Source organism: Lates calcarifer, linkage group LG5 (genome assembly GCF_001640805.2).
Source record: "Lates calcarifer isolate ASB-BC8 linkage group LG5, TLL_Latcal_v3, whole genome shotgun sequence".
Taxonomy (NCBI): Eukaryota; Metazoa; Chordata; class Actinopteri; family Centropomidae; genus Lates; species Lates calcarifer.
The window spans coordinates 26,126,857-26,144,962 of NC_066837.1; the positions used below are offsets into that span (position 1 = coordinate 26,126,857).

Consider the following 18,106-nt stretch of genomic DNA (forward strand, 5'->3'; position numbering starts at 1 on the left):
ATAATACAAGGCATTGCTTGATGATTCTCCTGACTAAGAGAGAATAGACTCTACAGTTAGAAAGCACAGTTTTTCCTCACAGAGAAAATCTGATGTTAAGCTTCTACAATGATGTATTAATAGAGGATAAAGTCACTGAATGCTGGCACAAACTGGGGACAAAATCAGTAAGTACAGTGGGTATTTCTAAATGGGTGGGGCTGTCCTCCGGTACACCAAATTGGGCAATTTATCAATAAAAAATTAACAAACTTGAGCTTCTAGTGCTCTGGCCAGAACTAGCTTCCTGTCATCAGCAGCAGAGCCACTGTTGCCAGGATGCGTGCATTAAAGAAAATGCTTATATTCTGTTCTGATGGTCTAATGTTGGGGGTTGACATCTGTCCATCTTTTCCCATGCAGAGGGGCTAAGACGAGCAGTGGGGGGGTGGGGGGGTGGACATATACTTGCCTAAAGGTTCAAGTCGTGTACGTCAAAAGGTATGCTACTGATGATGAAAATTCAGCTTACCAGCATTAGAAAGTCATCAATCCACTTCCAAACTTTGTCCTGCTCCAGAGTGCCGATCCAGGGTTCTTGAAATGTGTGGTTGAAAGCAGTGTGGGCAATGTTTGCAGATGTAGGGCTGAGCAGAAGGAAGGGAACACACAGCCACTGCAAACAGATATTGAAATCATCAGAGTGAAGACCATAGCACAACAAGTTGGAAATTTTGTCAGATGGTAAACTGAAATATGACCTAGGAACATTCATGATTTCCTCCTTCTTTTACTTTACTTTTTCCGTTGACAGGGTCTATGTGCTTGTGAGTGTGTCTCCCATACTGCTAACTGCTGTTCAGGATTAACTGTATCATGGTACAATTTCTTAAAAGATTAAAATTTTTTGCATTTTGCCTTTTACAGTAGAAACAGACAGGAAACATGGGGTGAAAGCAAGAGCTATGAACGCACAACAAAAGTTCCTAGCTGGAATCAAACCAGGGTCTTTGCAGTTACATGGTATGCTCCATAGGTCTTGGAGACTTTCCTGGATTGGGGTAAGTGTTTTTGTCATTTGCAATGTTTGCTCCCAGTAACTTTAAGGAGCCCTGTGTCAATTTTATTTTGTTAACTTCTTTAGACTGACAGTCACTAAAGTACAATAAACAAAGAAACAAGTTTATTTCAGGGGGGTTAAACAACTGTTAGTGGCTTAACTCTCTGGAACCCTAACCTTGTGAGAAAAATACAAGGATTTTTACCCCTGGTAATTGAAATTAAAATGTCAGGTGGTGGACGCTTCATATTCAATGTTAATATACTGTACACAGCTGTAACTACTGTACAGTATGTCTTCAAAATGAACGTGATTCTGTATAAGATGCTGTTACTCACCAAACTGAAGAAAGCTAGAGAGAGCTGGGATGACATCAGTGTAAGCCACAGAATAAAGGCCTCCTAACAAAGTGTAGACGATGGCCACAGCTGACGAGATCCAAGCAGAATAAACATAGGGCAAGTCCAGTATCACACTCATAGTTGCTCCTGTGAGACAGACCCACAAACACAGATAGGCAAATTTAAATGCTAAATCACTGACTGAAAATGTGTGTTTTTTACTTGGTAGGTTGATGTGTTTTACCTAAGCCAAGCAGAGTGCAGGACACCCATAGCACATCCACCAGCACAGAGGGCAGTACTAGAGCGCCACTCCAGTACTCTGCCATACTTAATCTGAAATGGGTCCATCATGGTGATATACTTCTTGTCCCTCATTGGCTTGGCAAAGAGAGACCACCTTGTGCAGTGGATGAGATATCAACTATTAATTTGTGTTTGACATTTTAATTGTACTGCAACTTGACAATGTTAAGTATATCAAGTTCACCAAAATGAAAACAATGTTCCTGTGTGTTCAGTGCTGTGCATTTTAGTGTAGCTGATTTAGTTTGCTGTAAGGGACATAAAATGAATAACATTTAGAAAACATCATTTAGATCAAATGAGTCATACAGAAACAATGCATTTATGTCTGATATATAGATCAACACAGCCTCCTGTCTCTTATAGTGAACTATATGTCTTACCTATTATGAAAGACACAGAGTACTGTATAGGCATAAGAGGCCCATATCAAACCCATTTTAGGAGTGTACACTGCCTCAGCTATACCCAGGATAAAACCACCTCCGACCCACGTAGCTGCAGAAAATCACACACATACACAAATAAAATGCTTTCATCAGAGTATACTTTCCTGGGGAGGACGTCCCCATGTAATAATTTTAGTAATTCCAGACTAAAATTATCAGCTCAAATCAGCTGCTACATGAGCCAAGATCACAAATCTGAGCATGCTGACATGAGATGACATTCGATAATGAGACAATTATACTATTATTATTATCCTATAATTTACTTTGCTTCTTTTGTTGTCTAGAGAGAATAATATTTTCACAGGTTAACAAGATAATAAAACTGATCTAGGAAAAACTGTCTTTGCTGTAATGTCAACTAAAACTCAAAACTTAAATGTCTTCAACAACACTGTCATCAGCTATTCTCTACCTGCTTTTGCAGAGCCTGTACATTGCACACTGTCCAATGTCTGTTTTAAATGTCTTTATCAATAAAGGTTAAATAAAGAGAAAATTAATCTGTTGTCATAAGAAGGCAACTTTATTTATCTAGAAATAACAAGATAAATAACTACATCGTGAAAAAATAATATATGACAAAATAAATTATGATGACCCATTATGATTACCTTCTATCAGCTGAGCTGAGTCCCACTGAACAACTTACCAGTCATGGTGAAAACCCCAACCAGCAAGCTGATATTCCTGTCTCCAAGGAGCACCACTTCGGTCCTGTCTCCGTGGCTCTTCCTCTCAGCCTGCCTGGACTTTCGGGCGGCCCACACCCCTGTCCCCAAAATAAGGATGTAGAACACCACCACCGCAACCACACCAGGGATATTCCAGTGCCATGGTGGTCAGCCACTATGGAGCACACTGACAGACAGATCAGCTGAATGGATAACAAATACTGATACTGTATTTCGACCAAGAGTGTGTACGAACAAAGGTCACCAACAGAGTTGGGAACCTGATAATCATGTTTTAGAAGCACCACAGGTAGCGATATTGTTGATGTTGACCAACTTAACCTGCCAAGTTTGGCAAAGAAAAGGCAATGCACACAAAACCATGATAGTGATAATTAATTTCAGAGTATCTCCAAGTATCTCTTTGTCCACACCATTTTAAGTACGCCTGATTCTGCTGCCACAACACTTCATGTAAACATTCAAAGGTCATACAGATAACATTGGGGAAACATTTGTATTAGTGAGGTTTAATACTAACAGAGACAAAGGGACAGGGACACAGTGTGTCAGCGCGCTTGCAGTAGAAATGCAGTAGCTGCAACACTTGAAACTAGGACAGTAAATGAGGGCAGTGGGTGAAATACCAAAACACACTTACCACTCACCACATAAAACTGGTTAAAAAGGCTTGCACTGACTTGCAGTCAGTGCACACTGACATAGCTTACAGTAAGCAGCACAGCCAGCAGAACTGCACAAAAATTCAGCTGCACTAAACCATACCTCTGCAGCTGAGACAATTAACTAATTGGTCAAATGTAAGTAATTTATCAGACAAAAAACTCCAAACATTCTCTGGTGTCAGTTTCACCGGTGTGACGATTTTCTGCTATTCACTGTTTATATGTCTTTGTTCATTTCTTGGGATTTTTAAAAACCCTTTTCACTATTTTCTTGGTTTATAGACCAAATAATAAATCTTTTAATGGAAGAAGGTAACAGGCAGATGAAAAAATTAGGAAGATTATTGATAATTGCAGCTCTACATGCTGACTAAAGCTAAAGCTATCAAACCATTACCATGTGTCACCGTTAGCAGGCAGAATTGACTCTACTACACTTTCTACACTAACTTTCAGAGATCGTTGTGAGAATGTACAATACACGTAAGTCAGTGTAAAATGATACATTTTAAAAACCCTTTAAGACCCAATTATCGCCGTAGAGTTAACTTCCTACAGTATGTAGATTGCATCTGGTATATATCTCATAATATGACTGCATTTCAACACTCGGGGCCAAACGTTTACAACTTGTAGCTCGCTAACTTCTCCCGAAGTAGCCCATTACTGCTGAGCCACATGTTACCGAAGCCGCATTGGGACTGTATGCCTTTTAAACAGCTCTGGTTCAAACTTATTTATCTGAGCTTCTGACGTAAATAAACTATTAAAATGACCCATACATCCATTATAATGAAAATAAGTTAGCAAACTGTTTGAAACACATATTTACGTTGGCTACTTTATAATTGTTTCGCAAGTAGCTAGCATTAGCTAAATAGCATTCCTTCCACCATCCTAATAAGCAGTGACTTAATGACTTGAAAACAACTAAACAATTCGATTCAACAAATTTATTCATATTCTCTGGAGCAATGACTAAGGCAAAAGGACAAAAGTCTTACTTTGACATCTGCAGGTCCGCCACAGTCTACTCTTCTGGAAGCAAGGTTATAGTTGGGGAGAAGCTGTAGAGGGAGGACATACTGTGGCTGCTCCGTTCCATTGTCTAACAATGAATACGGTCATTTACAAACAAGGACCAACCAGAAATCATTGTTTTTTGGGGAATGCGCATGAATAGATTAGTCGACAATTCGACACAACAAATATAGTCGACATTTATTTTTACGATCGACTAATTTTTATTTGACAAACTTTTAATCGGGTGGAGGTGGGAGGAGATCATTTACTTTATAAAGACGCGGACCCAATATTTATGGTACTGTTGTGCTGAAATCATAGACTGTATATAAAGTACAAGGTAGTTGGTGGCTGCGCACTGATGGTTTTACCCAGTTGTAGTTCATTTCTAAACAATCGACATAAATGTCCTCTGAACTTGAGCTTGAGTTGTGGTATTACCCTGTGTTTACGTGGTTTCTTTATTTACATGTTACACATGGAACACAGGCTTTCTACTGGAAAAATGTCTCCAAGTTCAAATAGCCCTGATGACATAGTATGGGTTAATTTGTAGATTTTGCAAAGGCCCTCCACAGTCACAACTGTTTTCACAGCCTGAATAAACTGAACTTGATGAGTTTCACTGGTGAACAGGTGTTTCACTTAACGTTTCCTTTAATAGTAGTTTTCTTTACTTTAGTCAAATACAGATCAAGTCAAATTTTATTTACATAGCCCAATCACAAATCTTCCCTTATTACAATTCCCTCCTCCTTAAACCCTCAAATCGGACAAGGACAAACTCTTCAAAAAGACCCTTTAATGAGAAAGATGGAAGAAACCTCTGGAGGGGCAACAGAGGAGGGATCCCTTTTCCAGAACAAGCCTGTGAATATTCTCATTCATCCAGATCATAGTTATCTCAAGGAAGTTTTAACCGAAGTTGTAGTCTAGAACAAAAGCAACTTTCTAGCCTACAACTAAGTCCAGTTGCTTTCGATTAAAACTTCCTTGAGGTTTTCCAGAACACACAGACAGAAAGCAGATTTGCAGTAAGGACAATCAGGATGATGACAACGTCATAGATTGTAAATGTTAATGAAGAATATGATCTGGGAGGACATCAAGCAACTTCCAGTCAAGAAGCCTTGGAAAGAGGCTATACAAACATACTGCACAAGAGGCACAACAAGCACATCGTTCACCCAGAGGTAGAGAGAGGGAAGGAGGAGGCTGGGACACCTGGACGATGAAGATCCAAGAGTGTCTTGTGAACATCAAGGGTCAGAGGAGAGAGAGAGGGACAGAGAGAGAGAGAGAAAGAGAGGCACACAGCCTGGACACTTGTGCTTGAGGAAATTCACAAAACAGAGGGTTAGAGAGATGCAGTTGTCATCAGAAAGTCTATCGTAATTTCATCAGCAAGACAGCAATATGCTGTTTTCTAGATTCACTGAGTCAAAGATGATTGAGCCTGGTAACAGGTACCAGACCTGAAATAATCAAAGAATAAGCCACTAACTTAAAGTTAAGGCATAAAGATGAGTTTTAGGTTTTGATTTAAAGGTCTCAACAGAATCAGAATCAGTCTGATGACAGCAGGGGAAGAGGAAGAGTGCAGTAGGAAAAGGCTCCACAGCCTGCTGATTTCATTTTAACTCTGGGGATGGACAGGAGCCATGAGTTCTGAGACAGTGAAGAACATGGGGTGGAAGAAATATTTAAGGAGGGATGAAGGGGCCTGCCCATTTGTGATTTTGTGTGTCATTTGAAGCACTTTAAAGTCTGTTCTGTCATGAATAGAGGGCCAGTGAATGGAAGCTAAAATTAGTGTGGACTGGACTTAGTTTAAATTTTAGCTGCAGAGTTGTCAATAATTTGAAGACTTTTAGTACCAGCACATGGCAGACCTGAAAACAAAACATTACAATAATCCAGTCTGGATGACACAAAGGTGTGAATTAGGGTCTCAGCATCTGCCATAGACAGAGAAGACTGAATTTTAGCTATATTATTTTTGTAAAAAAAAAAAAGAAAAAAGAAAAAAGAAAAAAAAAAAAAAAAGGCAGTCTTGATGATACTGATCAAAACAGAGGGTAGGATCAAACAGAACATGAGGTTCTTGGCTGTCATATTTTGTGAAATCACAGTTGTTGCCTGGTGTCAACGTCAGACCAGCATCTCAATTTTATCAGAATTTAGGAGCAGGACATTTTTTGACATCAAGCTGTTCACAGCAGACAAGCAGACCTCTACTTTGATCATTTGAGAAGGGTCTTAGCTTTTACAGGGAGATACAGCCAAGAATCATCAGTATAACAGAGTAAACAAATTCCATGACTGTACAATTTGACCAAGAGTTCACCCTATAGAGGGAGAGAAGCAGAGGACTGAGAGCAGAGTCCTGGGGTCCACCTAGCTTGTGTAGTATTCCATTGCTGTGTTCCTGCCAGCCTGTTCCTGACCTTTAGACTGCTGTTTGGTTTTTGGATTCATTTCCCCTGACCCTTATTAGGTTTATTTGCATTACAGACTGCTTATTTGATTTGACCGCTTTCCTGTCTTTTTTTGTTTGAGCTCCAAGTAAACTACTGTTACCTGAAATTATTATGTAATCATGTAATCAGTGGTATCAAAAGCTGGACTGATAGACTGAGAGAAGCACAGAGGTGGAATCTGACTCCATAATAAACAGAAGATTATTTACCACTTCAGCAGGGCCTGAGAGCAAACTGAAAAGATACCAAAAGATTTCTGATGGAGAACCTGGATCAAGGTGTGGTTTCTTAAGTAACAGTTAAACCACTGCAGTTTAAAGCTAATGGGGACTATGCCAGGAGTGATAAATTAACTATATATATAGACAGATTCACACACAAAGTGAGTGAGTGAAACCAGAAGTATCAATGAATGCCAGAAAAGATTCTAATTACAAAAGTAAATCTTAGGATTTAACTTCTCCAAAATTCTCTAAAAATTGTGAATAAAGTCCAGGTGGCCTATAGAGTACCACAACATGTAATGGTTGGAATCTCTTGCCCTGGACAAAACAATAGCTGATGGGGATGGTTTTAAGAGCCTCCAAAGAGACTACGTTTGAAGGTTAGATTGAAAGCATACCTTTTGATTAGGGCAATGGCTCCACTTTGTTTTGTAGCCTGCGCAACATAGGCATTGGTATCTCAGGTGTACACTGCTTGACCAACATGCCAAGAAACGGTACTTGAGTTTTGGGGGATATTTAAGAAACCTCTCCACCTTTTTATTATAGTGCTCGCATCTTCCAAACCATCTTACAGCCTGTTGTGTCCGATGAAATACGACTTTCAATATGAGGTATAACTAACTACTATTGTGTACACACAATACATACACATACAACATAGTTATATTAATCATTCTATTTATTTATATTCGGTCAGTGTATTGCTTACATAACTTTTTTGGTATTGCTGAATTTCACTTTGATCACTGTCTTTGCTATTTGGCAACTTCATTTATTTTTTTCTTCTAAGTGGTGGATGTATTGCTGAAATAAAAACATTTAGAGATCACTAAATGCAATTCCTGTGCATACTAAATACCACGGATTGATTCAGGAAGAGGAAGACAATCATCTACATATGCAATGCAACAGTAGCCACAAAGGCCACTAAGGTTAAAATAAATATCACAGTAGTGTTTTGGTCTTGCAATGACAACGGTTTGATGACAGAAGTCTCTCAGTTGTCCCGCTGTGGAGCATTTGATGTCACTATTTATTCCTATTATTATAACTGAAAAATACACTTACATTTATATCCACTTGAACTGATGGAACAAAATGTAAACATCTCAAAATTGTTTCTATGCAATTAAAAACATTTTGGAATTCTAACTGAGCTACTTAACTTTAGCATGCACTATATGAAATATGTAAAAACGTCTGCACTTTATTCTTAGTGCTTGTTGTGGTCATTCAGACATAATGTTTGAACACTGAGGCAAACAGCATGGCCGAAGGTTCCTTACATTTTTTTTACCTCTAAAAAAATCACAGTACAAAAGCACTGGCATTAAGTTCTACATTGGCTTTTGTTATGGCTATCTTGATAACAAAAACCTGCCTGATGTTACTCATACATTTAACAGACAGTACAACATGAGTGTCCCAATACTCCCAAGTTCAATCATTTGCATTTCAGTACTGGTTTGGTCTGCTAACTCCTAAAACATATCTGGGTCCCTCTGACTTCCTACTTGTTCGACTTGTCACCTTGTTTAAATCTGCTTGCTGTCACTGAGTGGCTGCCCACTTACCTACAGTATGAGAGGGCTGATGGCTGCACCAAAGCTGTAGACTGAGGTGTTGATCCTCAGTTGGATCAGCAGCACAAGTAACCCTTTCCTACTACAAGGGCATTCAGTGTTAACACAACAATACTGTTCAGTGGAACTTTATAGTATCAAATGTGACAACTTTTGATAGCTGATTGGCTATCAAAGGTTGGACAGATTTGACAGATCAGTCTGATTGGCAGATTTGCATCATTAGACGACTTATTTCAACAGTCTGATGAAGAAGTTGCTGGCGAAGATTCCAGCGACGAGGATGACGACCATAACCAGCAATGCCGATCCTCGCCGTAAAACCAGTTGTGTTACTGAGAGAACATCTCCAACTGTAGTAGTGGTGGATTTATCCTGGTTTGGACCATGTACCTCCTGGTATGTGTGATCCTCCTCAGCACTCTCACAGCTGGATGTAGTGGTACTGACCTGGGCCTGGTTGTGATTGGGGTCTGGAAGTTTGAGGGAGACCCTTTAGCACTGATACTTAACTCCATCACAAGGGACATTTCAGTTAGTGTGCTGGTGTTTACCTGTATTTTCCATCCTGACCATCTCTTTTTCTTCTTTGATTTGGACTCCTGCTCTCACAAGAGCCTGATCAGAGACATTAAGAACAGTTGTTAATAACATGTTTGACTTCATATAGAGCTCAAGAGAAATAACAAAATGAACAAGTAGCATTTTGATTGGTCAAGGGATGTAGGTACAGACCTCCTGAGCAGCTTTCTTCCAATCCAGTTTATACAGAAATGCGATGAAGAAAATTGACTGCATTAGCACACAAATGGTAAGTCCTGTCCATAGTCCTATTACAGAGATGAAATAAGGGTTTTAATGGCTTCCCTGAATGTTACTTCAGAAACAGGAAACAAGGCTACACTATACTGGCAGGACATTATGGATATATTCTTACCCACAATCCCCATGTTTGCTGCAAACATCAGTGACACACCAATGGGGAAACCAATGAAGTAGTATCCTACCAGGTTACACAGAGCACCAACCAGCTGTTTTCCTGCTCCTCTCAGAACACCTCCAACCACACCCTGTTGACATCAAACAGATCTGGTCAAAAACACTCTGTGAATATCAGATTTCAAATGCATGAAATTGTTGTTGAAATTCTTTCTTACCGCAACAGCATCAGCAAGATGCATGAAACCAAATATAAACATGACATCAGCCACCCTCTGTAAAATATCTCTAAAAACATGCAGACAGAGTCATTACATCAAATGATGATAATAATATATGATGAAAAGCCTTCATTAGATTTCGTTCCAGACAACCATCATAGCTAATGTTATATTTTACAAAAACAAAAAATGTGTGTTTAAGTAACCATCTGAAGTTAATTACGTTTGTTTAACTAAAATGGAACTAATTATGCAAAAGGTACTGGATGTTACTGTGAAAAATAGTGGTTTTGGCATCACCCATATGAGTCAGCATGAAGATGGTGATCTTAGTTAATATATGACAGTCTGTACAACAATGTGAAACTGGCACACAGACTGCAAAAAATGACAGACAAAATAACAGAATCATTTTGTCAGTGCAAGAAAGTAAAAGGTTATTGTGTCAAATATTTTACTCACTGCTCCGTGGTGAAAATGTATCCAATGACATCTTTGGCGATGCTGAGACTAGCTCCAACAAAACATGCAATTATGACTGCAACAAGAAAAAGAAACAAAATATATTGGGGAAAAGTGAAGTGAAGACAAGAAGCCAGAGATATTTAAATGGCTGTTCCAATTGTATTCAACTGTACTATTAGATGACAAGTGTGGTTACCCAAACCCAGGACATTTTGGCATCAATGATACATATAAAATGCAATATAAACAACATAAAGGGTGATTATTAATGATGCGATTTATGGATTAAATATTCTCTGATTTCCTGTTATGGGTCCACAGTAAAATGAACTACAAAATAATCAGTGATGATTTCACGTTTCCATAAGCAATACCAAAAATCAATGTAAGAAAATGTATTGTTAAGGTTCTGGGAACATGCTAGACTATTTCTGGGACGGATCTGCCATCTGTAGGTGACATTTATTCCAGCAGGTGTCAACAAGTCATAATTACTTTGTGTTTGTTCTGATACTGGGAGCCCTTTAAATAAATAAATAATTACACGTTATTAACAATGCACTGTGAGATGATCAGTTATCATGTATTACGTTTGCATTTTCTGTGTGAAGTGCTTCACATGAATGTGTCTTAGTGGGTTATTTGCGTTTATGAGACACTCTGGATCTATCTGCCAAATATATTTGTAATACAAATGGCCATAAGACCACAGAATACCAAAGTGTTCAATAGTGAACCTATTGAAGACTATATTAAAACCAAATGAATTATTAGTAAATTTATAAATGTTTCTGTCAACTTTTTTATTTTATTGGGCATAATTTATGAAACACATTTATTTCAAATCTTGTCACCGTCCTATTACTTTTCAGTCCATCACAAAGCCCCTGCGTCTCTTAAGCTAACAAAGCTCAACAACTGCTACTGAGGCTCCTGTTAGCCAGAGCACAATGTTCTGTTCATGTAAATGCAGGCAACATGTACTGTATATATTGGTCCTTACATGCACAGATGACAGGGACTTTGCATGATAATTTGGCCTGCTCTATGTTTCCTGCACCAAGAGCATTCCCAACCCGTACACTGGCAGCAGCAGAGAATCCCAGTGGGAACTACAGGCAAAAACGACAAGTGTATTAAAGCTTTTGCTTAACTATAATTTCATTGGAGTAATGGCCAGTGCACAAGCAGAGAATCTGCATTTATACTTACCATGTAAGCTACAACAGCCAGCTCATATGTTATCGACTGAGCTCCCAGCTCAGTCTCACTAATAACACCTGCCAGGAATCCTCCCACCTCAAACATCCACCACTCCAGACAAAGCATGAGCATACTGGGAATGGCCAACTGGACGAAGGGTCCCCACTCCTGCAGACAGTCAAGTGACCAACCTGTGGGTTAGGGGTCCAGACGTTAGGCAACCGTGTGGAACACAATACCTTTTAGTTTATGTTTCCATTTTTTATTTCAAGTTAGAGGTAACATGGTCATATACTGATGTAAGACACTGCAAATACTGCAGGTGTGTTTTAGAAATTATAAAATGGGCTTAAAGTTTAAAAGAGCAAACTTTTACTTCAGAGTCAGAAAAGACCAGATAATTATTGCTACTAGCAAATTATTGATAGTCTTATGTAACAGTCTTCTGACAAATGATGGAACTTAAAAGTAAATCCTACCTCTGAGCTGCTATGTCACCACTGTAACCTCTCCTCTACACTGCATTACACAGTTACAGAGTGTTACTAATTTTGTCAAACATTATGCACTTGAAGGTTTACAGTGGTCTTGTGAAAGACCACACGCTTGAATGATGAAAGAGGATGAAATTACTAGACAGAATTATAGTAATCAACAAGAGTTTAATCAATTTCATGTGGTGGTCAAAGATGGACATCTTACCTCCCCATGTGGCCTTATGCAGACCTCTCCAGCTGATGTAAACATACAAGACCACAGCCAGCAAATACTGAGAGATAGCATTGGCTGCTGCAGATCCTCTTTAAGAAAAAAACCCCAAAAAACATTCAATTTCAGAGAGAAAAGAAGACATGAAGAAACAGTAAACAGTACTTGTTCTTGACAAATATTCACATTTTGTTGGTGAAGAAAGCCCAGCAGGTTTTAATTATGTCATGTTCAGATGGTCATTCATGTTCTCCACAATGTTACAATATACTATCACAGTTAAAAGATTACTGGAAACCTACTGTAACCAAGTCCAGCATATCATCTATATTGCTGTTGTAATGCATTGGACTACTCAGGCTGATATCAGGCTATGACAGACCGATTGGCTGAGCACAGTTAAAGATCAACAGTCATTAAGTCATTATAGGCAGAGACAAAAAAGTCTCACTATGCTGACAGGACTGAGTGTTACAGTACACTAATAGTTATTAAGCTCAAACATAGAAATGTTGTAGGAAAACTTACGCAACCCCCAAATCCAGACGAAAGAGGAAGATGTAGTTGATGATTGCATTAAGGACATTTGCAATTGCTCCAGTTATAACCTGAGGCCATATAATTCCCTGTATACCACAGCAAAACCTTGGTTCAGTATTCATTTTAATGACTGAATAAACTTTGTGTTAAGAAAATATGAGAATGTGAAAGAAAGTGTTACCTGATTTTGAAGATACCGCCCTTGCAGCTGGTACATAAAAGCTGCCTGCAGAGAGAAAACATAAAAGAGAAAATCTGACCATGAGAGCACATTCTCACAATAACAATGCTAGCATGATGGTGTTCAGCATATAATGTTCACCAAGTTTGATGTGTTAACATGCTAACATTTGCTAATTAGCACTAAACGCAAAGTATAGCCAAAGCTCATGGGAATGTTATAGTTCTGCAAATATATAATCAAAACCAATGTAATATATTACATTAGTGTCTAGAATGTACTAAACTCACCGGCAGAGCAGGCATGAAGATCTTCACGTACAGCTGGGAGAGACTTCAGGCACAAAGACAAATGGAGCAAATAATGTTTGCACATGAAATTGTGGCACTGAGACATATGATTATATATAAAATTGACATGTATGAGTCATTAGGATTCATCTTTCAGTGACTTTCTACCAAAGTTCATGGCTATTACGACCCAAAAATAAAGACAGTACAAAGTGGTGGACTCACCAACTGACCAGAATTGCTGTCCCTAGAGGCATGCTGCCTTTGTGGATAATAACTGGATTAGAATCCATACATGAATCTAATTAAACATTCTTTACAAGTCAAAACTGTGAACTACTCAATCTCTTAAAAACCAGAACACACCCTGGATGACAACTAACTGTTACTAATGTGTGACAGTTATGTCGTTCCTTAGTTGTTCCCATCATCTCTGCACAAAAGCTTATTAGAAAACAGACAAATGTTTTTTGTCGTAATTAAAAGCTGCATGAGTATGATGGGTATCAAGGTATGCAGAGAAAGGGCTTTGATAATCTTTGTGCACAAATTAACCATTTAGTTCCTTTAAATGAATATTTCATAGCATAATATTAGTTAATTCATTAGCAAAGCAGTTGGAACTGCCATTAAAATTTGGTGTGGCCAGTCACATTGTCTGTTATTTATCATTGTTTGGATTTTATGGGCCTCAGCTTAACTGTTTTGGTTGATTCTCACCATTATTATAGCAGGCAGCTGTACACTACCTGCCCACTGCAGAGTATTCAGCATCTAAACAGACAGATTTTTTGCTCACAGGTGCTGGTGGAGACCTAACAACTCCAAATGAAATCTAATGTTGCTCGGTATCTGCTAGATGTATTAAGAAGCAACTGCTTGCTAACAAGTTTGCCATATCAACTTATAAGGGGTCGCATTTACTGTTTATTTCTGCTTCCCCTGAGTGGCCAAATAAGGTAAGTGTAAGTAAATTAACTGCTACAGATTAACTTCCATTTCTACAGTTCCAAAAGTGTAAGATGTCAGTCTAGACAAAAAACCATGTCTGGCAGTGTCACTGAAAGAGATAAGTTAAGTCATGTGTTTTGGGGATTAAATAATAACTGACCTGGCAACCTCTGGGCTCTGTTTGACAGCAAGTAAGAGAGGCTCAGTGTTGATGAGGACAGCCCAGCAGGGGAAACAGGCCATCAGCAGAATCAGAACCCCTCTCTGGAGAATCACACCCACACGCTTCAAGTTACCGCTCCCATACGTCTGCATGAAACAAGTAAATAGATACTCAAATAAGCACAACTGGAAAACACCAAATCATACTAATAACCAAGGGTATGACTGGTCAAAGAAAGCTAACTTGATACAAAAGCTCATTGTTGAGTTGTTTTTAAGGGGACCCCAGGATAACATGGGAACCCAGCAGTAGTTGTTACGTTTGTCTTGGTTAGACAAACAAAGTGAAAGGGCAACCTGTGGTGAGGACAGTACCTGAGATATGAGGGTATCACAGGTTAACGATAAACCAGTTCCAATGGAAATACCAGTCACATTAACCACCTGTATATGAAAATAAAACACAATTCAGAGAAAAAAACATTTACATTAACAGATGAAAGCAGGTACTAGCAGGCAGAGACACCAGAATAAACAGACATGAGCGAGTATCCTCACCGCAATTGATAATGATACTCCTGCAAGTTCAGTTTTCCCCAGGTGACCACAGAACACTGTGCTGACGAAACTGATCATAAACACCATCAACTGGGAAATGACCTGAAGTGCAAAAACAAACTCAATACCCTTTGCTCATTTTTTTACTTCACAGAAATACCAGATACATTCATGTAAAAAATAAACAAGACAATTTAGACATCTTTTAAAAACAGTGTACACACACACACACACACAGGAATAACCAAATCAGACAGTTGAGTTGGTGGTTGACTTTAGGAGGATTACGACTGTGACCAGACTGATCACCCACCATCGTGGGTGAGGAGGTTGGAAATGTGGAGGACTACAAATATTTGGGTGTCTGCTTGAATGATAGACTGGACTGGAGCACCAACACTGATGCTGTGTACAGGAGGTAGATGAGCAGACTCTATTTATTGAGGAAGCTCAGATCCTTCAATGTGTGCAACAAAATGTTGGAGATCTTCTGCCAGTCTGTGGCTGCAAGTGACATCTACTTTGCTGTAGTCTGCTGGGGGAGCAGCATCAGTGTCAGGGATGGCAACAGAATAAACACATGAAGATGTTTGAGTCAGTGAGGGACAAGAGATCACTGAATAAACTGCTCTCCATTGTGAACAACCCATCCCACCCCCTCCATGAGCCAATACAGAGACAGCAGAGCTCATTCTCCAACAGACTCATTCAGCTCTGCTGTCATAAGGAACGCTACAGGAAATCATTCCTGCCACTGTACAACAACTCACCTCTGCATGGCAGGTGAACACTATTCATACATTCTTTTTTTGAATATATTGAGGCTGTATTTATTTATTTATCCACTACCAGTTACACATCTGTTCTCAAGTTGGAATATTGTACATTTTCTTTAAACATATTTTACATATTTCACTGCCAGTTTATCTATTCTTTGAACTCACTGTAAAAAAATTGTTATTACTTTATTATATTTCATTTGTATATGTGAATTGGAGTACTGCTACACAACAACTTCCCACAAGAAATAAATAAAATACTCTGATTCGGATTCTCTGATGATTCTGAATACCTATGCAGAATTGATTGGAGGTGGATGGCTGCATATGATTCAACACAGTTATTATCTTAAACAAACTAACAACATGGACTTATAGCAAAAACATCTGATGAAATGAAAGCATGATGACAAGCACTTAGTACAGTCTCTAAGTATTTAGACAGTGATTATCAGTAGAGGTTTAACTGACTTGAACCTTTAGTTTGAGGGCCAGACCCTAAAGGAGCCCTACAGTTACAGGTTAGGTGTAGTGATTTAATTAATTGCAGATCTGTTTAGTAATACTGTAGCAGCAGTAGAGGAACAATATAAACTGAAATGATGGAGAGTTTAAGGTTGCACCTGCGTTATTACATAATATTCAGTCCCCTGAGGGCCATGAGTTACTTACATATACTACATTCTTTATTTGTTCCTTTATCAGCCCTCATCAGTCAATTAATAACTAATACATACACAATGCGCAAAAAAATAAAATAAAATAAATATGGACGAACCCTGTCAAACAACATTTGAGTTAAAAGTGAGCTCTGGATACCAGCTACCGTTTCATTTCCAATCCACTGTGCTTTAGCACGGGGCCAACTCTGTACACGTGAAGTACATACTGCACATGGATAACACACACAGCGTACACCTGGAGGCTCATGCAGGCTCAGACTCACCACAGGTCCAGCTAGCTTGAAAAGTTGTACCAGCTCATGTCGGTACTCCGGCGGGATCCAGCCCCGCACGCTCCTCAGGCATGAGCCCCAATATTTATCGGAACCCTCAACACGAGAAGTCGCTTCACCTGCTTTTAAATTTTCCCTCACTCCTTCGGTGTATTTAATTGGTGTTTTACCAGAGCCGTCCATAACTTAACAGGTACAGTGTTCTAAGCAGGCAGCCCAGCCGCTCTTGCCTCATGAGGGTGTTAAATTGCTTTTGATAACTAACAGAGGAGTTCAGAGGAGGGGTTACACACGTGCCGTAGTCCTCAAAACCAACCAGCTCGTACGGTCCTTTTGGGGCGTCACTGCCATTGGTCAGAACTAATGTTGCATTCAAGTACATACTTTCAGGTTAAGTTTACATGGAGTCGTTGTGTAAACAAATTGTCATTAGTATTAAACACATACAGTGGTGGAAAAAAGTTTTCGGGCACACCAAGGAAAAATCTTTTTTGTGTTTCAAAAGGTGTGGCTGCATTAGACAGATACAAACAAATACAAATGATATTTTGTTGTTTATTGTTTAGGAAGAAAAACTAAAAACACTAAATTCTTGACAGTTTCAATATGTCAGTTCTCAACAGTGTCTGTATCAGAGTCAATGAATAACAGAGAATGTGTTCAAAACTGAACAAAAAATAAATAAACCATTACATCATCAAATGAATATTTAGTAGTCCTGCCATTAGCATGCAGTAGAGCTCTAATCCTGGCTGGCATGTTCCCCACGAGCCTTTCACACTGTTGAGGGGTAATCCTGTCCCATTCTTCTTGAATTACTGCTTTTAATTCTTCTAAATTCTTTGGTTTACACTTTGAAACGGACCTTTTGATAATCCACCACTGATTTTCAATGGGGATCATGTCCGGGGATTGAGCTGGCCACTCTAAGACCTGGATACAGTGCTCCTGCAGCCAAGTTCTCCTGGCCGTGGATGAGTGGTGAGGGGCATTATCTTGTTGAAACATCCAGTTTTGACCTCGATGGAACAGTGCACAAGCAGATCAGGATGTGGTCATTTCTTGCTGAAGAAATCCTTGGACGCCCAGATCTTGGTTTGTCTTCCGAGTTGTTTGTTCGTCTGTATTTCTGCAGAGTGTATCCAACTGCTGAAGGACTGCATCTGCACTTCCTGGCTATCTGGCAGCAGCTGTACCCTTCCTGGCTGAGAATCTGTATCTTCAGGCCTGTTTCCTGCGTTAGGTTCCTTATTTTAGCCATTTTTGTCTCTGAAGAACTTTCAAATGTGCTGGCTTTATATAGACATGAAGCACGGTGACAAAAATTGTGTCTTTTAATAAAAAGC

General features: G+C 39.1%; 2 protein-coding genes across 2 annotated transcripts in view; both read right to left on the reverse strand.

Annotated features, from left to right (window-relative positions):
• LOC108900149 (multidrug and toxin extrusion protein 1) overlaps nucleotides 1–18,106 on the reverse strand; it is a 38,533-nt gene that overhangs the window by 9,249 nt on the left and 11,178 nt on the right.
• On the reverse strand, nucleotides 7,887–17,021 carry LOC108885737 (multidrug and toxin extrusion protein 1). The gene is made up of 16 exons (XM_018680158.2): nucleotides 16,752–17,021; nucleotides 15,027–15,128; nucleotides 14,844–14,912; nucleotides 14,467–14,615; nucleotides 13,356–13,398; nucleotides 13,066–13,110; nucleotides 12,873–12,970; nucleotides 12,339–12,436; nucleotides 11,646–11,827; nucleotides 11,437–11,545; nucleotides 10,431–10,506; nucleotides 9,966–10,035; nucleotides 9,746–9,878; nucleotides 9,544–9,638; nucleotides 9,363–9,426; nucleotides 7,887–9,281 (listed from the first exon to the last, which is right to left on the reverse strand). The coding sequence occupies exons 1-16, from the start codon at nucleotides 16,941–16,943 to the stop codon at nucleotides 9,040–9,042; spliced, it is 1,767 nt and encodes a 588-aa protein (XP_018535674.1). The 5' UTR covers nucleotides 16,944–17,021; the 3' UTR covers nucleotides 7,887–9,039.

Excerpts from the sequence above, each read along its gene's own strand:
- LOC108885737 (XM_018680158.2), bottom strand. The coding sequence starts at position 16,943 with ATGGACGGCTCTGGTAAAACACCAATTAAATACACCGAAGGAGTGAGG. Across the intron at positions 11,828-12,338 it reads GCATAAGGCCACATGGGGAG|GTTGGTCACTTGACTGTCTG; the intron begins GTAAGATGTCCA and ends CCTAACCCACAG. Across the intron at positions 9,639-9,745 it reads AGCAAACATGGGGATTGTGG|GACTATGGACAGGACTTACC; the intron begins GTAAGAATATAT and ends TCTCTGTAATAG.